At 51.8% G+C, this 22,956-nt stretch overlaps 1 protein-coding gene across 1 annotated transcript; it reads left to right on the top strand.

Moving 5' to 3' along the window:
* The first annotated feature begins 76 nt into the window (after window positions 1-76).
* KIF1C (kinesin family member 1C) lies at window positions 77-16,842 on the top strand. Its single transcript, XM_032137986.2, has 11 exons — window positions 77-88; window positions 696-896; window positions 1,076-1,155; window positions 1,280-1,355; window positions 6,467-6,546; window positions 6,966-7,060; window positions 12,030-12,113; window positions 12,563-12,749; window positions 12,878-12,950; window positions 14,180-14,797; window positions 15,566-16,842. Exons 1-11 carry the CDS (start codon window positions 77-79, stop codon window positions 16,247-16,249), a joined length of 2,190 nt encoding a protein of 729 aa, XP_031993877.1. The 3' UTR covers window positions 16,250-16,842.
* The last annotated feature ends 6,114 nt before the right edge of the window (window positions 16,843-22,956 follow it).

The raw sequence follows: 22,956 nt of genomic DNA on the forward strand, positions 1-22,956 counted from the left end.
TTTTTTTTTTTTTTTTTTTTTTTTAGTAAAAATTACGTATTTAGTTGTGGTGGCTTGGGGGTAGTAATAAAAATTCATGAAGGAGCAGGTTTCTTTGTAGCCAATCATAGGCAATGCCACTGAATTCAAGGCTGGGAATCCAAAAGAATTGTTTTTTTTTCTTTTTTTGAGACGGAGTCTCGCCCTGTTGCCCAGGCTGGAGTGCAATGGTGCGATGTTGGCTCACTGCAACCTCTGCCTCCTGGGTTCAAGCGATTCTCCTGCCTCAGCCTCCCAAGTAGCTAGGATTACAGGCACCCGTCACCACACCAGACTAATTTTTGTATTTTAGTAGAGATGGGGTTTCACCATGTTGGCCAGGCTGGTCTCGAACTCCTGACCTCAGGTGATCCCCCCCACCTCGGCCTCCCAAAGTGCTGGGATTACAGATGTGAGCCCCCACACCTAGCCCCACCTAAGAATTTTCTGATGGTGCAAGTCATCTAATAGTGGAAAGGACTGGCCACCTCCTTCAGTAACGAGCTCTCCACCCCTGGAATTCAAGCAGAGAGACTGGGTGCCCATTTTTCGTGGCTGTAGTAGGAGGGCTCCTTGCCTGGTAGGAGGCTGACCAGCGGTCTTCTGTAGTCCTTATAGACTGGTCCTCTGTGAAGCTCTTGGTCTCCTGGATGTCTCTCATCAGCTCCTTTCCTTAGCCTCATTCTTTTTCCTCTATCTCCCTCCCAGGCCTGAAGACGGAAGAAGGGAGTGTCAGAGGCGCCCTGCCAGCTGTGTCATCTCCCCCGGCTCCAGTTTCACCCTCATCACCCACCACACATAATGGAGAGCTGGAGCTGTCATTCTCCCCCAACACGGAGCCCCAGATTGGGCCTGAGGAAGCCATGGAGAGGCTGCAGGTGGGAAGCTGGAGCTGGCAAGGGCTGGGGGTCTGGGCATTCCTGGGAGTTTACTTCTCCAAAGTCAAGCTTGAGAAAGAAGGAATTCTAGGAGTAGCATGGCCCCAGGGTAGGTTGTCCCTACCGTGGGTCTGCTTGTCCCAGACCATCCTGAAACCTACCTACCCTTACACCCCCAGGAGACAGAGAAGATTATAGCTGAGCTGAACGAGACGTGGGAGGAGAAGCTACGCAAGACAGAAGCCCTGAGGATGGAGAGGTGTGAGGGCCGACAGCTGGGGTCCTGGGAGGAGTTGGAGGCTGCGAGGGAGGTCAGGCCCCACAGGGAAGGAGGTCACGGGCAGTGAAGGTAAGACTGACATTTGCCTCTCCTCTGCCCACAGAGAAGCATTGCTGGCTGAGATGGGGGTGGCTGTCCGGGAGGATGGGGGAACTGTGGGCGTCTTCTCTCCAAAGAAGGTGAGTGAGGAATCGGGCGAGGAGGCCTAGAGAGCTCTCTGGATGCTTAGAAAAGAGGCAGCAGGTGCAGGGTAGTGAGTGCTGTCCCTGATCACTCCCTTTGAGGTCCCCGGCTTGTCCCTCCATCATTTCTGTCCCCTCCGCTGCCACCTGCTCTCTGTGTTGTCTAGTCATCCCTGCCTTCTCCCTCCAGCCACTTGACAGCCTCAGGAGAGGGAGAGGACCTGGGAAATCGGAGGTTGGTTGGGATAGAGACTGAGGCACTGTGCATGCTTTTGTATCATTTGCGTTTTGTATTCTGTGCATACTCAAAAAGATAGCTAAAGAAATCTATTTTTCAAAAGGATAACTTGGGAAGACAAGACTAAAGGGAATAGAGGAGGCGTGAGCACTACATTGTAAGACAGTGGTTGCCAGTGCAGCGAGAGGTTGGTTATAGATGGAGGCACCCGTGTAGCTTGGAGCTGTGCCGCAACTGGTTTCCTAGAGAAGGTGTTTTGGAAAGTGGAACCTGAAAGATGGACAAGACTTAGGGGGTATGGAGGAGTAGGGCCAACATGAGGTTGAACAGCCTGGGGTATGTGTTGGGGTGAGTGGGACACACCAGTGCCTGACACGTGTCTGCCGCCAGGTTTTAGGTGCCTAATAAATCTTTGCTGAAAGGAAGGAAGGAGCAGGGCAGGAGAGGTCAGGCTCAGGTGGAGGCAGAAATGATACTCCAAATATTAATAACCATCCAGCACAGGGACTGACCAGTCAGAAAGGACACTGGCTATAGGGAGCCAGTACCACTGTACTGGTGTATACCAATGAAGAGATGGTGCAGAGGCCAGTTTGAGCAGAGCCTGAACTTCCAGTTCCACCAGGGAACCAGCCCAGCCTGTCTGGACCATGGTGTGAAGCAGCAGAGGATCAGGCCCTAAGTCAGATACACTGTGCTCTGAGCCAGACAGGGTCACTGGGGGCTGCCTGGAAGAGGTGATGGGTTACCAGAACAAGGCTTCTCTCTATTTTGTAAAGTCAGGTCCATCTGGGGGACTAAGCAAGCAGGGATCACTGAACTCCTGTTCTGAAAAGAGGAGAGGGGTTTTGTCTTGCCTGGCCCAAGCCACAGTGAGGGAGTGAGAGACCTGTGGGCAGCAGGCCAGGCTGCTTGCCTGGGGTCTTGTCTGGGGCTTTGGGGTCCTTCTGAGGGAGCCAGACTCTTCTGGGACCCAGCCACACCTCGGTGGAAAGAGGGGCTACAGATGCCCTCAGCATGGCTTCCAGCCACCTTTGTATACCTGGAGCTGGGCCGCTTCCACCACGGTTGCAAGGATGGAGAAAAAGCAGAAAGGAGTGGGGAGACTGGTAGGGTGGAGGTTTCTTCCTTGGAGAGCTTGCAGAGATGCCACCTGCCAAAGCCTGGAGACCAAAGGAGGGGGTTCTTGTTTTAATTGTTCTTATAAAGGTAATACACACCAGAGAGAACATTCTAATAGTTCTAAAAGGTGTGTACAGTGAAAAGTTACGTCTCTGAGTTTACAGCATTTTGTTATAGAAAAAAAAAAGTAACTCTCCATCCTTCCCACCCTTAAGTTCCCCTCTCAGAGGCAGCCTTCATTATGAGTTCTTTTTTTTTGAGACGGAGTCTCGTACTGTCACCTGGGCTGGAGTGCAACGGTGCAATCTTGGCTCACTGCAACCTCTGCCTCCTGGGTTCATACAATTCTTTTGCCTCAGCCTCCCAAGTAGCTGGGATTACAGGCACACACCACCACACCCGGCTAATATTTTGTATTTGTAGTAGAGACAGGATTTCACCGTGTTAGCCAGGATGGTCTCAATCTCCTGACTTTGTGATCTGCCCGCCTCGGCCTCCCAAAGTGCCAGGATTACAGGTGTGAGCCACGACGCCTGGCCCAAGGAGAATATAGTAAGAACTCATAATGGGCCGGGCACAGTGGCTCACATCTGTAATCCCAGCACTTTGGGAGGCTGAGGTGGGGGGATCACAAGGTCAGGAGATCGGGCCATTCTGGCTAACAAGGTGAAACCCCGTCTCTACTAAAAATACAAAAAATTAGCTGGGCGTGGTGGTGGACGCCTGTAGTCCCAGCTACTTGGGAGGCTGAGGCAGGAGAATGGCGTGAACCTGGGAGGCGGAGCTTGCAGTGAGCCAAGATCATGCCACTGCACTCCAGCCCGGGTGACAGAGCGAGACTCCGTCTCAAAAAAAATAAAACAAATAAAAGATTTTAATCTATATTGCCAAAGTGCCCTCTGAAGATTATAACCATACCAATTTATTTTAATATTTATTTTATTTTATTTATTTATTTTTTGAGACAGCGTCTCGCTCTGTCTCCCAGGCTGGAGTGCAGTGGCGCAATCTCTGCCCACTGCAAGCTCCACCTCCTGGGTTCACACAATTCTCCTGCCTCAGCCTCCCAAGTAGCTGGCACTACAGGCGCCCACCACCACGCCCGGCTAATTTTTTGAACCATACCAATTTATACTCCCAAGGGTAACATACAAGAGAGCCCATTTACCCTCACCTTTTTCCACATTCTGGCTTAGTAAGACTTTCTCTTTGCCGGTGTGATTGGTGAGAAGGTGTCTTAGGGTAGTTCACTTTTACATTTTTCTCAAGGTAGTGAGGATGAACTATTCTCATGTTTAAAAGCCGTGTGGTCTGAAGCCAGAGGAGTGAACTGTTAGACTCATGGGGGAAATGGGTTTGGTGTAAGTAGCTCCAATACGGAGTGGTTGGGTCCTAGAGGAAAAAACTACAGTTTGTCTTGGAGGGAGCCCCCTCTTGCGAAGACCCCCACCACCGGGGCTAAGGATTGCTTAAATCAGTGGTATTTAAACCTGGTTCTGAGCTACCTTCTCAGGGGCTGAGGATAGGGACAGGACCAGACCCTGGGGCTCTCACCCCCAGCCTGGGCCTGAGCGCTTCTTGCTTATCTGCTTGATGTCCTAGGCTCCTGGAGAAGGTTTCATTTTGAACAAAGAGTTATAGGGCTGAAGAAAAAGTTGAAAAGCACCGCCTCAAATCGTGTTCCCTCTCCCCAGGGATAGATTGCTTTCTGCTTCCGGAGCCCATCAGTGTTTGCCAGTCCCAGAGCAGGCCTGACACTGCAGTGTAGGGAGGGGCATGGGAGTCCCTCAGGAGAAGTCCCTCAAGGAGTGATCCTTGGAGCACTTGGGTGAAGGGCAGATGCACAAGATACACAGACACCTGTTAGGGACACAGCTTTGGGCTCTGAGTGTTAGGTGGCTCCCAGAGAAATAGAGGTTCGACTCCATGCTGTTTCCCTTCTGTACCCTGTGCTTTCTGCCTCCGTGCTTCTGTCCAGGCTGCTTTCACCCGGAGCGCTCTTCCTTGTGCATGTCCACGCCCTCCTCATCCTCAAAGGCTGGCTCCCATGTTACCCTTCCGTTAAGTCCTCCTGATCCCCTTGAAATCCCATAGTTCTTCACTTTGTTCCTCTTTGCATGTGAGTCCCTCCCAGAACACAGTGGCACTCAACCTCCTGGGAACAAATGAATGAATAAATGAACTTAAGCAAGGGCATGAGACAATCAGAAACTCCTCCATGAGGCATCCGTTTCCCACTTGTAATGGTGTTTCCACGCCAAGCCTCACCTCCCCTAGCTGACTCTCATTTCCTGGCTGACTGGACAGCAGTGCCTGGGCTTGACTCATCTCTGTACCCCGCCTAGCGCTTCACCAGGGTGAGGTAGAAATGCCACAGTCAGTCCTTCTGCAGCAGAGGCAGGGGTCTTGTGTTCTGATGGAAGGCTTAGGAAAACTTCCTGGAGGAAGTTGCCTTTCAGACAGACTGGGAGGAACGTGAAGGAAGTGAATGATTTTGGCAGGTTGGGGGCGGGGCGGGAGGGGGGCTGTTGCTGGGGACATTGGCAGTCAGGGATACAGGAGGCCTGCTTTGGAGGGAGTGGTCAGGGGTCCGCTGAGTGGAAGTACAGAGTCCGGGAGAGAGGCCTGGGAGCGGGGCTTGGACAGGTGGACTGGAGTCAGGACATGGAGGAGGCCCAGGGATGCCAGGGGAAAATGTAGGCTCAAGTCCAGCGGGCCTGGGGTTCCAGCTGGAGAGGTCTCAGCAGAGAAGCAAAGACATGGCCATAGCGATGTGTGGGCAGGAAGCTGGGAGACCTGAGGGGCAGCAGGAAGGCAGGGGCAGCAGCTGGCGGGAAGGGAGACTTCCCCAGGCGTGGCAGCAGTGGCATGAATGGGGGTACAGAGGCAGCATGGCCTGTACGCCACCCAGAGTACTGCCCAGCAAGGGCAGGGCTGTTGTAACAGAAACAAGTCAGGAGAAGGTGCTTTGGGAGAAGGGAATGGGCCGGGTTTTCAGCGCAGAGCAGCGTTAACAATCACTCAGGTGTTCAGGATGGACTTGGCCGGGGGCCTTAGGCAGGGACAGCCCCAGGTGGGTGCTGTAGGGACCCAGTCTTGAGGTGAAGCAGCCCAGGGAGGGGTAGTCACTGGGGAAGAGTCAGGGAGTCTGCTTCAAGAAACATGTTTGTTCCATTTGCTTTTGAGTTGAAGTGACACTTTTTATTTTTAAATTGTGAAAGTAATTCATGTGTGTAGGAAATTCAAGGTTGATGAAAGGTGGGGAGTACCAGTCTGCTCACTCAGTCTCCCCCAACTCTCCAGAAGCTGCAAGGTACATTTTGAGGAAAGAAATGATGGGAGCTGAGACAGAGGAATATAGGGAGGAAGAAGAGAATGCAGGGGGTCTGGAGCTTCTGGTCAGGGAGCCTGGTGGGTCGAGGTGCTTCTGAAGAGACAGGCCTTGGGAAGGGTTGCTGACCTGGATGCAGCAGGATGGGTGGGGCAATTTTTGTAGGCCCCTTGTGTGAGAAGAGGGTGGATCAGGCTGTCCCGAAGGCGGTTGGTGTGAGAGGTGGGAACCAAAGAATGTCATCAGGGTGGAGGGATGACGATGGGAGGAGTACAGAGGGCAGGAGAGCTCTCCAGAGTGAGGGGGTACAGCTGGCAGTGCCAGGCCTGGAGGGGTGTCTCCTCCCACTGCTCCCTTTCTTCCTTTCCATAGCCCCCCCTGGCTGGCTCCCCTGACCACCTTTCTCTCCCCACTTAGACTCCCCACCTGGTGAACCTGAACGAAGACCCTCTGATGTCTGAGTGTCTGCTCTACCACATCAAAGATGGCATCACCAGGTAGCGTGTACCCAGTGGCCTGGGGGGCAGCCTCTGCTTTTGGGGTGTGGCTGCCAAGGGTTGGCCACATTGGTGTCTCCCTTCCCTGGTGGTCCCTGGAGATACCTCAGATCTCTAAACAGCTGCCTCCACAGCCCTGCATGCTCTCCCAGCTTCAAGAGAAGTTGGTGAGCCTGCTGTATAACATGGTGACTAAGAGCATAGCTTCAGAGTCGGGCAGACCTGGGCTCAGATCCCAGCATCACCACTGCCCACCTGAATGACCCCGGGCAAGCCATTTCACCTCCCTGAGCCTCTGCTTCCTCATCTGTGAAATGGGAATAATTGGCTTGGCTCATTGAGTTGGATAAACTGGTGTTCAGGAGGGGCTTGGTTAAAGTCTGGCACATGCTCACAGACGTTGGCCATTGCTTCCCCAGGGTCGGCCAAGTAGATATGGACATCAAGCTGACCGGACAGTTCATTCGGGAGCAACACTGTCTGTTCCGGAGCATCCCCCAGCCAGATGGAGAAGGTAATGGCTGAGGGGGTGAGAGAGGCCAGACAGGGAGAGAGGCCCCATGTTCCACCCCACACACTGAACACAGAGGTCTAGGTCGGGCACCAGGGAGTGCAGCCATATAAAGAGGGGATGTGGCCTTGTCCTCAGAGGGGCTTCGGGCTCATGGGTATGAATGGAGGAATACCACAGGCCCGGCCCTCTGCACCCACCCTGAGAAGGCAGACTACTGTGTGGTCAGGCACTGGTGAGCGTTCTAAAGTAGAAATGGGACACTGGTGAGCCAGAGGGTGGGATTTTGCTGAAGAGAAGACCCTGCCCTTCTTGATCTTGTTAACCAAAACTAGCACTCTGGTCCTTTTTAAATAAAAACCTGTATTTGAATATTGGAACTTATCCCTGTGGAAAACCTGTTTCTATCCAGCTATGACTGCCGAGGTTTCTTTTTCTTTTTCTTTTTTTTTTTTTTGAGATGGAGTTTTCGCTCTTGTCGCCCAGGCTGGAGTGCAATGGCACGATCTGGGCTCACTGCAGCCTCAACCTCCCGGGTTCAAGTGATTCTCCTGCCTCAGCCTCCCGAGTAGCTGGGATTACAGGCATGTGCCACCACGCCAGGCTAATTTTTGTATTTTTAGTAGAGACAGGGTTTCACCATGTTGGTCAGGCTGGTCTCGAACTGCTGACCTCAGGTGATCCGCCTGCCTCGGCCTTCCAGAGTGCTGGGATTACAGATGTGAGCCACTGCCCCCAGCCTTTTTTTTTTTTTCTTTTTTCGTTTGAGATGGAGTCTCGCTGTCTCCCCCAGGCTGGAGTGCAGTGGCATGATCTTGGCTCACTGCAGCCCCCACCTCCCAGGTTCAAGTGATTCTCTTGCCTCAACCCCCTGAGTAGCTGGGATTACAGGCATGCGCCACCACGCCAGGCTAATTTTTGTATTTTTAGTAGAGACGGGGTTTCACCATGTTGGTCAGAATGGTCTTGAACTCCTGACCTCAGGTGATCTGCCCACCTTGGCCTCCCAAAGTGCTGGGATTACAGGCGTGAGCCACTGCACCTGCTGAGGTGTATTTTTGAGGTCACCAGTTTGTTTTAGTTCTGACACTTAAAAAAAAATAGAATGATTTGGGTTCACGTAAGCTCAGGCAAAGTCTCTGTGAAAATGAGTTGGGCAGGGAGGAAGGACATGGTACACATGTGCTGTCTGTCAGCTTGGATCTGGTGTGTGCGTTGTGCCTTAGAGACCTAGGAGTGCTTGGCCTAACACCTTCCAGGGGACAAGGGACGTGGGGCGTGTATGGTCAGCACTTTTTTTTTTTTTTTTTTTGAGACGGAGTCTCGCTGTCACCCAGGCTGAAGTGCAGTGGCGCGATCTCGGCTCGCTGCAAGCTCCGCCTCCCGGGTTCATGCCATTCTCCTGCCTCAGCCTCCTGAGTAGCTGGGACTACAGGCGCCCACCACCATGCCCAGCTAATTTTTGTATTTTTAGTAGAGACGGGGTTTCACCGTGTTAGCCAGGATGGTCTCGATCTCCCGACCTCATGATCTGCCCGCCTCGGCCTCTCAAAGTGTTGGGATTACAGGCGTGAGCCACCGCACCGGGCCAGCACGTTTTAAAAAATAACAAAAGACGCTGTCGCGTGCGTCTTACAGTGAGGTTTAAGACATACCTCTTGGGGCTGATGTGGTGGCTCATGCCTGTCATCTTAGCACTTTGGGAGGCCGAGGTGGGTGGATCACTTGAGGTCAGGAGTTTGAAACCAGCCTGGCCAACATAGTGGAACCCTGTCTCTACTAAAAGTACAAAAAAATTAGCTGGGCGTGGTGGCTAACACTTGTAATCCCACCTACTTAGGAGTCTGAGACAGGAGAATTGCTTGAACCTGGGAAGTGGAGGTTGCAGTGAGCTGAGATTGCGCCACTGCACTCCAGCCTGGGTGACAGAGCGAGACTCTGTTTCAAAAAAAAAAAAAAAGACATACCTGTTGGGTTTCCATATGGTTCAGGGTCAGCCGATCAAGGCAGTTCTTCTGGTCTGGTTCAAGTCCTCAGTGACAGCAAATGCTTCCGGCATTTTGGGTTGAAAGCTGTTGAATCAGTTCAGCCCAGTGAGTTATTGCCAAGTTCCTGTTATGCGGCTACCTCAAGCCATTTGCTGGGGGAGATATGAAAGCCATGCAAGCCACCAAAAATACACCTCAGCAGAGCCAGCCCACGGGCAAGGAGCTACAGTGCGGGGAGATGACACCCGTGTGCAAGACTGACATAAGTCACAGTAGAGGCAGCCGGTGATTCTGTGCTGCCAAGGGTGGGGATTGTGATGGTTTAGTCCCTGTGGGCCTTGGGGTTTTTTTTTGTTTTTTTTTTTGAGACGGAGTCTTGCTCTGTCACCCAGGCTCGAGTGCAGTGGCGCAATCTCGACTCACTGCAAGCTCCGCCTCCCGGGTTCATGCCATTCTCCTGCCTCAGCCTCCCAAGTAGCTGGGACTACAGCTGCCCCCCACCACGCCCGGCTAATTTTTTTGTATTGTTAGTCGAGACGGGGTTTCGCTGTGTTAGCCAGGATGGTCTCAATCTCCTGACCTCGTGATCCACCTGCCTCGGCCTCCCAAAGTGCTGGGATTACAGGCATGAGCCACCGTGCCTATCCTGGGCCTCAGTTCTTAACAGCAGATTTAAGACCTGGCCAGAGACAGGCAGAGAGGACGGGGGCAGCACAGACAGGTATGGATGTAAAAGAATGGTTTTTACTGACCATCTACTCCGTGCGTCCGCATTTTCTCACACAGCTCACAGGTGAGAGAACTGAGGCTCTCGGTGGTTAGGTGATTTGCAAAAGACCACACAAAATGGCAGAACTGGATTCAGACACAGGATGGCAGGCACCAGGGGCTGTGCTGTGAGCTTTGCCCTAGACTGTCAGATTATCATGGGTTCAGGGTAAGGCTGCCTGGGCCAAGCTGGAGCAGTCTTCTCACCCAGCCCCACTTTCCCTGCATAACACCTATTCCCTCCTTTTTAATTTTTATTTTCATTTTTATTTTTTGAGACAGGGTCTTGCCCTGTCACCCAGGCTAGAGTGCAGTGGCATGATCATGGTTCACTGCAGCCTCAACCTCCCAGGTTAAAGCGATCCTCCCACCTCAGCCTCCTGAGTAGCTGGGACTACAGACCTGTGCCACCACACCTGGCTAATTTTTGTACTTTCCATACAGACAGGGTTTTACTGTGTTGCCCAGGCTGGTCTCAAAGTCCTGAGCTCAAGCAGTCTACCTGCCTCGGCCTCCCAAAGTGCTGGGATTACAGGCGTGAGCCACTGCGCCCAACCCTATTCCCTTCTTTAGAGAGGACTTTAGATTATCTGCTTTTAAAAATATTAATAGAATTCAATGCCTTTTTTCCCCTCTTCTTTTAGTTTTAATAAATGGCATCTGGCCAGGCATGGTGGCTCATGCCTGTAATCCCAGCACTTTGGGAGGCCAAGGCAGGTGGATCACCTGAGGTCAGGAGTTCGAGACCAGCCTGACCAACATGGAGAAACCCCGTCTCTACTAAAAATACAAAATTAGCCAGGTGTGGTGGCGCATGCCTGTAATCCCAGCTACTCAGGAGGCTGAGGCAGAATTGCTTGAACCCAGGAGGCAGAGGTTGCAGTGAGCCGAGATCGCACCATTGCACTCCAGCCTGGGCAACAAGAGTGAAACTCCATCTCAGAAAAAAAAAAAAAAAAAGCCATCCATCACGATTAAATGACTTTAGATTATCTTGTTTATTGTCTGTCTTACCAGATAGAAGTAAGCTCTATGAGAGCAGGGATTTTTTGTTTTATATCACCACTGTATTTCTGAGACCTAATAAAATAGTGTTTGGAAGATAGTTGAGTGTGGTATATTTGGGTTTGAATCAATAAATGAATTTTGGGGCATGATGGGAAATGAAGAAAAGGTGGGGATAGATGGCACCCCCTCTAGGCACCCGCACGCTGTCCACTTCTGCTGCTGCCGTTTCCCCGACCCACCGTGATGCCCTTGGCTGCCTCTCTCCCCATGGTCTTCTGTCTCCCTCTGCTCCTAAGCTGAGTCCTCTGCTCTCCTTGTTCTCCCAGCAGCATCTGTTGTCCCCATCCCTGCCTGATATTGTAGTTCATCCCAGTTTCTGTGTTTCTCTATTACTTCTAGTATAAGTATTATAATAATAAAACACATGTTTGCATGTTAGTTTTTGGTTTACTTATTTGGGCCTTCTAACCACTCTTCATTCAGACTTCATTATCCCATCTTATAGAATATCACAGAAGTTAAATTGACTTGTTCAGCATCCCTGGCTAAGGAGCTGCAGAGCCTGGGCCTTTGGGATACCAGGGTTCCTCTGTGGCAATGGCCACTGCTCCTCGAGGGCGGGGAGCTGCCTCGTGCATCTTCGTGTCCCAGAAACTGGCAGGCTCAGTGATTTGTACTGAGGAGCAGCTTGATGCATGTTTGGGTTGGGTTGACTTTCTCTCGTCATATGTCAGCTGTGGCTTGAGAAGATGAGTCAGGTGGCAGTTTGCAAGATGCATGAGGCAGAGAGATGGGCTAGAAGCCTGCTGGAGGAGCCCAGGCCCCCCCAGGGATAATGTCAGTGGGAAAGGTAGGAATGGACATCTGGAAGGCAGAAATGACAGGGCCTCTGAGCAGTTAAACATGAGGAATGAATCCTTTTGCCAATTACTGGTTTTCTAAGCTGCTGCTGGGGAAGGTAGAGGTGGGTGAGTCAGGAGCCACTGCAGAGGCTTCTGGGAATTGTAGTTGGGGCTCTAACCCTCCTTCTGCTCTTCCTTTCCTGTGCTGCCTGCCACCAGAGGGGCCATGGCACCCCCCACAGGTACTGGGGGTGGGACTGGTGGTGCATGTGTGGTTTTTCGGGGTAAGGCAAGGTGGGAATCTGTGACCATGACCCACCTTCCTCCAGGGTCTAATATTTCCCCTTCCTCTGCCCCTCCATTCAGTGGTGGTCACTCTGGAGCCGTGTGAAGGAGCTGAGACATACGTGAATGGGAAGCTTGTGACGGAGCCGCTGGTGCTGAAGTCAGGTAGAAGATGTGTCGCAGAGTGAGGGTTCTGGGGCGTGGCTGTGTGTAGGAAGTCTCAAGGGAGGGCCTTCTGGGTGCATCCTAGAGGACGACCCTGAAATATGTCAGAAATAGCACGGGGATATAAAGAAGGAACTGGGAAGTGAAGGTCAAGGAGTCAGGTCTTGGTTTCTCCTTCCACCCCAGGGAACAGGAAGAGGATGCCAAGCTCTCGCAATTCCCCTTGGTTGACAGGAATGGGGTTGGTCCTATTCCTGTCATTTTTTATTTTTGTAGAGATGGGGGTCTCACTACATTGCCAGGGGAGCATGGGCTCCGACTGCCCTAGACTTGGGGTGACGGAGGAGAGGGTGTCATAGCCCCTGCGCCAGATTCTCTATGCCTTGGGTGTAGGGATGGGTTTGGTGCTGTTGGGGAGTGAGTTTACTTTTCCCTCCTCCCATCTCTAGGGAATAGGATTGTGATGGGCAAGAACCATGTTTTCCGCTTCAACCACCCGGAGCAGGCGAGGCTGGAACGGGAACGAGGGGTCCCCCCACCCCCAGGACCGCCCTCTGAGCCAGTCGACTGGAACTTTGCCCAAAAGGAGCTGCTGGAGCAGCAAGGCATCGACATCAAGCTGGAAATGGAGAAGAGGTGCGAGGGGGATACCCACATGCCCCATGGCCGTCTAGGCCGTACCTCCCAGGCTTCTGGGCCCATGTCCTCCTCTTGTCAGATACCTCACCAAGGTTGCTCTTCCTTCCCTCCCTGTCCAATCCCAGGCTGCAGGATCTGGAGAATCAGTACCGGAAAGAAAAGGAAGAAGCTGATCTTCTGCTGGAGCAGCAGCGACTGGTGAGGGGCAGCAGGGGCTGGGGATGGGCTGACGGGCAGATGAACCGCAAGCCTGAGTCCGAATGCAGTGCTCACTGCTGAGCCAGAGTGGGAAATGGGCATGGGGGTAACGGGAAGGGTCCAAGAGGAAAAAGCCAGGAGAGAGATGTGACTACAGGAGGAATCCATTGTGAGGAAGGAAGGAAGATTCCTCCAGTTGAAGTCCTCCAGTTGAACAGGGCTTCCCATACTCCAGTTTCTCGTGCCAAGTTTCTGATTTTCACCATATCCAAGTACCACCTGTGTTGGTATTAAGATTGTTGTTGTGTGTTTTTTTTTTTTTTTTTTTTTGGAGATGGAGTCTCCTTCTGTCACCCAGGCTGGAACGCAGTGGGATGATCTCGGCTTACTGTAGCCTCCACCTGGGTTCAAGCAATTCTCATGCCTCAGCCTCCCTAGTAGCTAGGATTACAGGCATGCGCCACCACGCCTGGCTAATAATTATTGTATTTTTAGTAGAGACAGAGTTTCGCCATGTTGGCCAGGCTGGTCTTGAACTCCTGACCTCAGGTGATCCGCCTGCCTCAGCCTCCCAAAATGCTGGGATTACAGGCATGAGCCACTTCACCCGGCCATGGACTTTCTGTTTTGTTTTTGAGAAAGGATCTTGCTCTGCCACCCTGGCTGTAGTGCAGTGGCCTGATCATAGCTCACTGCAGCCTCGAACTCCTTGGGTTCAAGGAGTCCTCCCACCTCAGCCTCCTGAGTAGCTGGGATCACAGGTGTGCACTTCCATGCCTGGCTACATTTTTTATTTTTTGTAGAGATGGGGGTCTCACTACATTGCCCAGGCTGGTCTTCAGCTCCTGGGCTCAAGTGATCCCCCTGCCTTGGCCTTCCAACATGCTGGGATTGCAGGCACGAGCCACCACCCCTCAGTGGTCTTTTAAGTCTTGCACAAAGTTGCACACTTGATTAGCTACAACTGATACTTACGGTAACTTTCTCGGTGCCAGCCATGGTTCTAAGTACTCCAAATGGATCTGGGAGGTAGATCCCGTCATTATCTCTGTTGTCTAGAGGAGCAGCATTAAGCAGTCTGCCCAAGGGTGCGCTGTTGGGGTGGAGCAGGACTTGAACCCAGGTTCCCTGATGGGCGTCTTTCCAGCGTCCTTAGGACACACTGAGCCAAGACATGTGGGCTCTGGATGTCTTTAGCCCTCTCTTCCTCTTTCTTTCTCTGGCCTCAGTATGCGGACTCGGACAGCGGGGATGACTCTGACAAGCGCTCTTGTGAAGAGAGCTGGAGGCTCATCTCCTCCTTGCGGGAGCAGCTGCCGCCCACCACGGTCCAGACCATTGTCAAACGCTGTGGCCTGCCCAGCAGTGGCAAGCGCAGGGCCCCTCGCAGGGTTTATCAGATCCCCCAGCGACGCAGGCTGCAGGGCAAAGACCCCCGCTGGGCCACCATGGCTGACCTGAAGATGCAGGCGGTGAAGGAGATCTGCTACGAGGTGGCCCTGGCTGACTTCCGCCACGGGCGGGCTGAGATTGAGGCCCTGGCCGCCCTCAAGATGCGGGAGCTGTGTCGCACCTATGGCAAGCCAGAGGGCCCCGGAGACGCCTGGAGGGCTGTGGCCCGGGATGTCTGGGACACTGTAGGCGAGGAGGAAGGAGGTGGAGCTGGCAGTGGTGGTGGCAGTGAGGAGGGAGCCCGAGGGGCGGAGGTGGAGGACCTCCGGGCCCACATCGACAAGCTGACGGGGATTCTGCAGGAGGTGAAGCTGCAGAACAGCAGCAAGGACCGGGAGCTGCAGGCCCTGCGGGACCGCATGCTCCGCATGGAGAGGGTCATCCCCCTGGCCCAGGTAGGCCCGGCCTTCTCCCTCCCTTCTCTCCTCCCTCAGCTCTTCCCTTTAGGAGTCTGAACCTTACATCTCAGAGCCTAACCTTCCCCAAGTCTGGAAAAAATTGCATTGATGTATAGCACGGTGTTTTTCAATATCGTTTATGAACCACATGCCTCACTGTCACCAGGCTGCTAATTAAAAATGCAGATTCCTGGGTTCCACCTCAGACCTACTGAATCTCCATCTTTGGGGACAAATCTGCATTTATAATAAGCTCTGGGTGTTTCTGAAGTACAGTGAAGTCTAAGACCCACTGATATGAAGTGTGCAGTTTTGTTTTGTTTTGTTTTGTTTTTTTTCTGAGGTGGAGTCTCGCTCTGTTGCTAGTCTGGAGTGCAGTGGTATAATCTCGGCTCACTGCAACCTCCGCCTCCCAGGTTCAAACGATTCTCCTGCCTCAGCCGCCTGAGTAGCTGGGACTACAGGCGCGCTAATTTTTTTTTTTTTTTTGTATTTTAGTAGAGACGGGGTTTCACCATGTTGGCCAGGATGGCCTTGATCTCTTGACCTCGTGATCTGCCCACCTCAGCTTCCCAAAGTGCTGGGATTACAGGCGTGAGCCACCGTGCCCGGCCCTGAACCACTATTTTTCGAGCTTCCTTATCTCCAGGCTTTTCTCTGGACCCTTTGACATCCAGCCACTCCAGGTCCCTCTTGAATCCACATGTCCTGAGGATTCAGCTCTCCTCACATCCCTTCCCCTTTTCTCTCACTCCTCCCTCCCAGGATCATGAGGATGAGCATGAAGAAGGTGGTGAGGTCCCCTGGGCCCCGCCTGAAGGATCAGAGGCAGCAGAGGAGGCAGCCCCCAGTGACCGCATGCCGTCAGCCCGGCCCCCCTCGCCACCACTGTCAAGCTGGGAGCGGGTGTCACGGCTCATGGAGGAGGACCCTGCCTTCCGTCGTGGTCGTCTTCGCTGGCTCAAGCAGGAGCAGCTACGGCTGCAGGGACTGCAGGGCTCTGGGGGCCGGGGCGGGGGGCTGCGCAGGCCCCCAGCCCGCTTTGTGCCCCCTCACGACTGCAAGCTACGCTTCCCCTTCAAGAGCAACCCCCAGCACCGGGAGTCTTGGCCAGGGATGGGGAGCGGGGAGGCTCCAACTCCACCCCAACCCCCTGAGGAGGTCGTTCCCCCTCCAGCCACCCCTGCCCGCAGGCCTCCGAGTCCCCGAAGGTCCCACCATCCCCGCAGGAACTCCCTGGATGGAGGGGGCCGATCCCGGGGAGCGGGTTCTGCACAGCCTGAACCCCAGCACTTCCAGCCCAAAAAGCACAACTCTTATCCCCAGCCACCCCAACCCTACCCAGCCCAGCGGCCCCCAGGGCCCCGCTACCCCCCATACACTACTCCCCCACGAATGAGACGGCAGCGTTCTGCCCCTGACCTCAAGGAGAGTGGGGCGGCTGTGTGAGTCCCACATCCTGGGCAGAGGGCCTGGTGGGGCCCCTTGCTAGGAGAAGGGAAGACGCCCGAGACGCTGCTTCCCCGGAAGCGCTGGGGCAGGGAGGCCCAGGAGATGAGAGAGAAGGTCCGGGTAGGTGATAGAAGATGAGGGGGAGACCGAGCCGGAGGCTGAGGAAAGGAAGAGGGCACGGAGCTGCCAGGAGCAAACCAAAGTGAAGAGAGAGATAGGAAGCTGCCTTGGGGCCATCCCTTGCAAGGGGGTGTGTCCCACAAACGCTGCTATGGGTGGGGTGGGGGGCTGGGGTGCTGCGTAGCCAGTGTTTGACTTTCTTTTTGGGCAGGGGAAAGGGGGAGAGGACTGAGAGTGAGGCAAGTTCTCCCCAGCCCCTGTCCGTCTGTCTGTCTGTCTGTCTGTGGTGGTTTCTGTTTCTAGGGAGGCATGGTAGGATCATAAGTCATTCCCCTCCCCTTCCAGGCCTCCTGCTATATTTGGGGGACCTGACTGGTTTGGCTGGAGTCCCATGAGGATGTGGGCCCTTTAATAAAGGATAGCAAACAGGGAGCTTGTGGCCTGTTTGTTTTGGGTTTTCATGGAGGTGTAGGTTATATAAGGAAATGGCACAGGTCTTAAGCATACTTATCAGTGAAGTTTTATATGTGTGCTCTGTGCAGGCACCACCCAGATCTAGATATAAGAATGTTTCCATCTTGTCTTCCTGAACTTCAACCTCCTGTCTCTTCCTTCAGGGTGCGCAGCCCGATCTTTTCCCCCTGGTTTTTTTTTTTTTTTTTTTTTTTTTTTTTTTTGAGGGGGGAGACAGGGTCTTGCTTTGTTGCCCAGGCTGGAGGTACAGTCTTGGCTCACTGCAGCCTCCGCCTCCTGAGTAGCTGGGATTACAGGCATGCGCCACCATGCCCGGCTCATTATTGTATTTTTAGTAGTGACGACATTTCACCATGTTGGCCAGGCTGGTCTCGAACTCCTGACCTCAAGTGATCTGTCCACTTTGGCCTCCCGAAGTGGTGGGATTACAGGTGTGAGTCACCATGCGCGGCCTCCCCTGCTTTCATTTTTGCTTACCCAGTGTCTCAATCTGTGCCAGCAACACCATTGTCTGTTATGGACAAAGCATAGAAGCGGGGATGCGAGGGGAGGTAGAGGGACTGCCAGCCTGTCAATGCTTAACTGGCTGTTGCTGACAGATACAGAAAGATTTGTGGGGTACAGAGGAGTTCTGCTTTAAGTCACCTAACTTATTTGAAAGGTCTCCCAAGCAGCCAGTTTCTCTTGATAGTGAATGGGTTGGGCAAGCTTACTGCGCTTACCTGATTATTTTCATCCTGGTTGTGTTACCTGCCTTCTGGCAGGTACATCATTGTTCCCAGTCGTTACTTAATTTGTGTTAAGACGGTTGGCTGGTTGTGCCTGTAATGCCAGCACTTTGGGAGGCCAAGGCGGGTGGATCATGAAGTCAGGAGATCGAGACCATCCTGGCTAACACGGTGAAACCCCCTCTCTCCTAAAAATACAAAAAAAAAAAAAAAATTAGCCGGGCGTGGTGGCGGGCGCCTGTAGTCCCAGCTACTCGGAGAGGCTGAGGCAGGAGAATGGCGTGAACCCGGGAGGCGGAGCTTGCAGTGAGCTGAGATGGCGCCACTGCACTCCAGCCTGGGCGACAGAGTGAGACTCCGTTTCAAAAAAAAAAAAAAGACTGTTTGTTGCCTGCTTGTTTTAATGTTCCGGCTTGAGGCAGCGAGCCCTTGACTGTGCCACATTGCCAGGATTTTGCAGGTTAGATTACTCCAGCACTGCCTTTGGTTTGCCAGACTCTGGAGTCCCCACATTTTCATCCTGTTCTCAGGAAAACACTTGGACCCACTTGAAGCTCTGAGCTACTGCTTCACAGCTTCCTGAGGTCAGTCTCCAGCCAAAACCATGGATATCCCAATTGCAGCCAAACCACGGCTCTGGGCGAAGGAACGATTAGGTTTACTCCAGGTCTCCACACCCTGATGCTCCTGCCTTTATTTTGACACCTCTGACTGCCAGGTTTTCACAGACCTGTTGACAGTGACTCAAGATCTAGAATGTAAAAAAAAAAAAAAAAAAAAAAAAAGATCTAGAATGTAATGGATGGTTTGGCAACAGTGTTTGCTTGAGCAGTTTAAAATCTGGCCGGGAGACTCAATGTGAGCAAGAAAATGATAGAATACCAAGTTTTCTGGAGGTCAGAGGGAGCTGAGCTGAGTGTTACAGAGAATGCTGTGGGGTTTGAGATGAGAAAAATAGCTTGCTAATTTAAAAGACTGATGATTTTTCCCTAAAGATCTTGCATTATATAAATGTATATTATCCATAATTTTAAAAATCCACTTATGGCTGGGCACAGAGGCTCACACCTGTAATCCCAGCACTTTGGGAGGCTGAGGCAGGAGGATCAGTTGAGTCCAGGAGTTCGAGACCAGCCTGGGCAACATAGCGAAACCCTGTATCTACAAAACATACAAAAACTAGTTGGGTGTGGTGGTGTGTACCTGTAGTTCCAGCTACTAGGGAGGTAGGAGGATCACCTGAGCCCATGGAGATTGAGGCTGCAGTGAGCCGTGAAGGCACCACTGCACTCCGGCCTGGGCAAGAGTGGGACCCTCTCAAAAAAAACCAAAAAATTCCACATATCCAGCCTTCCAAGTCAGTCTTTAATAATGTGCATGGGCCAGGCACAGTGGCTCACGCCCGTAATCCCAACACTTTGGAATATTCGGGTGGGAGCATCACTTAAGACCAGGAATTTGAGACCAGCCTGGGCAACACAGTGAGACGCCCCCCATCTCTACAAAAAATAAAAATCAAAAATAATAATGTGGGCAAACTTACTGAGATTTTATTCAGAGTAGTGCCTATTTATCTTTTATCTGTGCTACATGTGTCAGCATTCCATACACATTTCATTTATTCCTTAAAGTACCCCTGTAAAACAGGTCTTTTGTCTGCATTTTTCAGATGGGAAGACAGGTTTTGTTTATTTATTTTTATTTATTTTTTGAGATGGAGTCTCGCTCTGTTTCCCAGGCTGGAGTGCGATGGCATAATCTTGGCTCACTACAACCTCCGCTTCCTGGGTTCAAGCGATTCTCCTGCCTCAGCCTCCTGAGTAGCTAGGATTACAGGTGCCCACCACGGCGCCCGGCTAATTTTTTGTATCTTTAGTAGAGACAGGGTTTCACTATGTTGGCCAGGCTGGTTTCAAACTCCTGACCTCAGGCGATCCACCCACCTCTGCCTCCCAAAATGTTGGGATTACAGGCGTGAGCCACCACGCCCAGCCTATTAATTTTTTTAGAATCAAGATCTTGCTATGTTGCCCAGGCTGAACTCGAACTCCTGGGCTCAAGCAATCCTGCCTCCCAAGCCAAGCAGCTGGTACTGCAAGCATGTGCCACCGTGCTTGGCTCCTGAAGACTGAGGTTGGTTTAGATTAATGAGTTGACCAAATTCAGACAATTCTTAAGTGGCAAAGTTAGGATTCCAACCCAGGTCAACATAACTACAGCCCAAACCCCATCTCACCCCTCTAGGTCATCAAATATTGGCTGGGTGTGGTGGTTTATGTCTGTAATCCTAGCACTTTGGGAGGCGGAGGCGGGAGGACTGTTTGAGCTCAGGAGTTTCAGACCAGCCTGGGCAACATAGCAAGACCCTGTCTCTACAAAAAATACATAAATTAGCCGGGTGTAGTGGCTCACACCTGTAGCTACTTGGGAGGCTGAGGTGGGAGGATCGCTTGAGCCTGGGAGGTCAAGGCTGCAGTGACCTGTGATTGCACCACCAGGAGACCTTGTCTCAAATATATATATATATAAATAAAAAGAACATCAGACATCACCATCGCCTCTCCTAGAAACCATAGGGCCTTCTCAAATTAAATCTTCCCAGGCATTTCATGAATTTGCATCTAGTTTCTGTTCCCTCTCAAATTGCCCAAGTTGTCCTGTGAGTGAGAGCAGCTATTTCGTGGGCCTCCTCTGGCATCATGAGAAGTCACCCAAACGATCTCAGTTTTCTGGCTCACTCAGTCTTGACATTTCTGCAACATCATCCTTGGTTTTCTTGGAAATTAATTTGCTTTTCTTCATTGTCTTTGGAGCTTCTTTCCTTTTGTTGGTTACTATTTTATTTTTAGCTTCCCACACCATACCGACATATGTTGGTTATTCTTTTAGACATTTTTTTGTTGTTGTCACCTGGAACTTTTGTATCTTGAATAAATTTGGGGATCAAATACATTTTTTCTCCACCAGTCTTATTTATACCTTTCTATATTCAGAGCTTCAAATTTGGTTTGGTTTGAAATTGTTCTCCCCCCAACCTTTTTTTTTTTTTTGAGATGGAGTTCTGCTCTTGTCGCCCAGGCTAGAGTGCAGTGGCATGATCTCTGCTCGCTGCAACCTCCGCCTCCCAGGTTCAAGCGATTCTCCGGCCTCAGCCTCCCGAGTAGCTGGGATTACAGGCATGTGCCACCATGCCCGACTAATACTTGTATTTTTAGTAGAGATGGGGTTTTGGCATGTTAGCCAGGCTGGTCTCGAACTCCTGACCTCAAGTGATCCGACCATCTCAGTCTCCCAAAGTATTGGGATTACAGGCATGAGCCACCATGCCTGGTCCTTTTTTTTTACTTTTATTTATTTTCGAGAAGGAATCTCACTCTGTCACCCAGGCTGGAGTGCAGTGGTGCCATCACAGCTCACTGCAGCCTCGACCTCCCAGGCTCAAGTGATCCTCCCACCTCAGCTTCCCGAGTAGCTGGGACTGCAGGTGCATGCCACCATGCCCAGCTAATTTTTTGTAATTTTCTAGAAACAGGGTTTTGTCATGTCGCCTAGGGTGACCTGGAACTTCGGAGCTCAAGCAGTCCATCCATGTCTGCCTCCCAAAATGCTGCGATTATAGGCGTGAGCCAGTAACCTTTTCCCTTTTATTAATTTATTTTTATTTTATTTTTGAGACAGAACCTCACTCTGTCGCCAGGCTGGAGTGCAGTGGTGTAACCTCGGCTGACTGCAACCTCTGCCTCCCAGGTTCAAGCGATTCTCCTGCCTCAGCCTCCCGAGTAGCTGGGATTACAGGCGCGTGCCACCATGCCCAGCTAATTTTTGTACTTTTAGTAGAGGTGGGGTTTTACCATGTTGACCAGGATGGTCTTGATCTCTTAACCTCGTGATCCACCCGCCTCAGCCTCCCAAAATGCTAGGATTACAGGCGTGAGCCACCGCGCCTGGCCCTAAAGGTAGCCTTCTTTTCCCTTTTAAAGAGTTAGGTCAACAGCTACTGGATGCCATTTTGGTTCAGGTGGACCGTAAATAGGTTTCACTCATCATGCCCAAAGGTTGCCACTCCTGACGAGTCACAATAACGCTTGCACCATCATCTTATTCCTTCAAACAGAGTCTGTGGGCCCCTGGATGTCACTAAGGTCCTGCTTCCTGTACCAGTAGGGTTTTAAACACTACCCAAGGTGGGCTGGCTTTAAATATCTTACTTAATCTGGCTCACAGGCTCTCCCTGCACCTCTGGTACTCTGCTGCCTCAACATCTCCGGCTACTCAGTTAAGGTTGGCTTAGTGTCCATCTCTCCAGGTCAAAGGCTGGCAGCCTCTGCCTTGTACAGGAGTGTTCTCACTCCTGCTACCCACTTCTGTCTCTACTGAAAGGCAGGAGGATACTGTGGCATCATCAGGATAATATGTCTCATCTAAAGGCCTGGTCACCAGATGTGAGTTGTAGAAACTGTTTCTCTCATCCCTCAACAATTTCACAGTTGTAGGAGCTGACACTAACCTGCCGTGCCCCCAATGGCCGGGCGCGGTGGCTCATGCCTGTAATCCCAGAACTTTGGGAGGCCAAGGCAGGTGGATCACCTGAGGTAAGGAGTTCAAGACCAGCCTGGCCAACATGGAGAAACCCCCGTCTCTACTAAAAATATAAAAATTAGGCATAGTGGCGCACACCTGTAATCCCAGCTACTCAGGAGGCTGAGGCAGAATTGCTTGAACCTGGGAGGCGGAGGTTGCAGTGAGCTGAGATGGCGCCACTGCACTCCAGCCTGGGTGACAGAGCGAGACTCAGTCTCAAAAACAAAAAAACAAAAAAACAAAAAAAACAAAAGTTCGGGTGCAGTGGCTCATGCCTGTAATCCTAGCACTTTGAGAGGCCGAGGCAGGTGGATCACTTGAGGTTAGGAGTTTGAGATGAGCCTGGCTAACATGGTGAAACCCCATCTCTACTAAAAATACAAAAAAAAAAAAATTAGCCGGGCATAATGGCAGATGACTGTAATCCCAGCTACTCGAGAGGCTGAGTGAGGCAGGATAATTGCTTGAACCCGGGAGGCGGAAGTTGCAGTGAGCCGAGATTGTGCTACTGCACTCCATCCTGGGTGACAGAGCCAGACTCGGTCTCAAAGAAAAACAAAAATAAAAAACAAACTCTGCTGTGTCCCCAACAGCCTCACCAATGAGAATTTCCACCGCAACTCCTCCTATTCCTTCCCCCACCTGCCCTCCCCACCTTAATCTCTGGAGAAGGAATATGTTTTGAGATACCTGGGAAAGTCTTGCCCTGTGGTACAATCCCTTAAAGGTTCTTTACAAATGACCAGGGAAGCTGTTCTGTTTTTTTGTTTTTGTTTTGTTTTGTTTTTTGTTTCTTAAAGA

The sequence above is a fragment of the Hylobates moloch genome, unplaced genomic scaffold, assembly GCF_009828535.3.
Source record: "Hylobates moloch isolate HMO894 unplaced genomic scaffold, HMol_V3 SCAFFOLD_19, whole genome shotgun sequence".
In the NCBI taxonomy this organism is placed as follows: domain Eukaryota; kingdom Metazoa; phylum Chordata; class Mammalia; order Primates; family Hylobatidae; genus Hylobates; species Hylobates moloch.

Coding starts and splice junctions, on each gene's coding strand:
- KIF1C (XM_032137986.2), top strand. Junction 7,061..12,029: donor CCCCCAGCCAGATGGAGAAG/GTAATGGCTGAG, acceptor CCCTCCATTCAG/TGGTGGTCACTCTGGAGCCG. Junction 12,114..12,562: donor GCCGCTGGTGCTGAAGTCAG/GTAGAAGATGTG, acceptor TCCCATCTCTAG/GGAATAGGATTGTGATGGGC.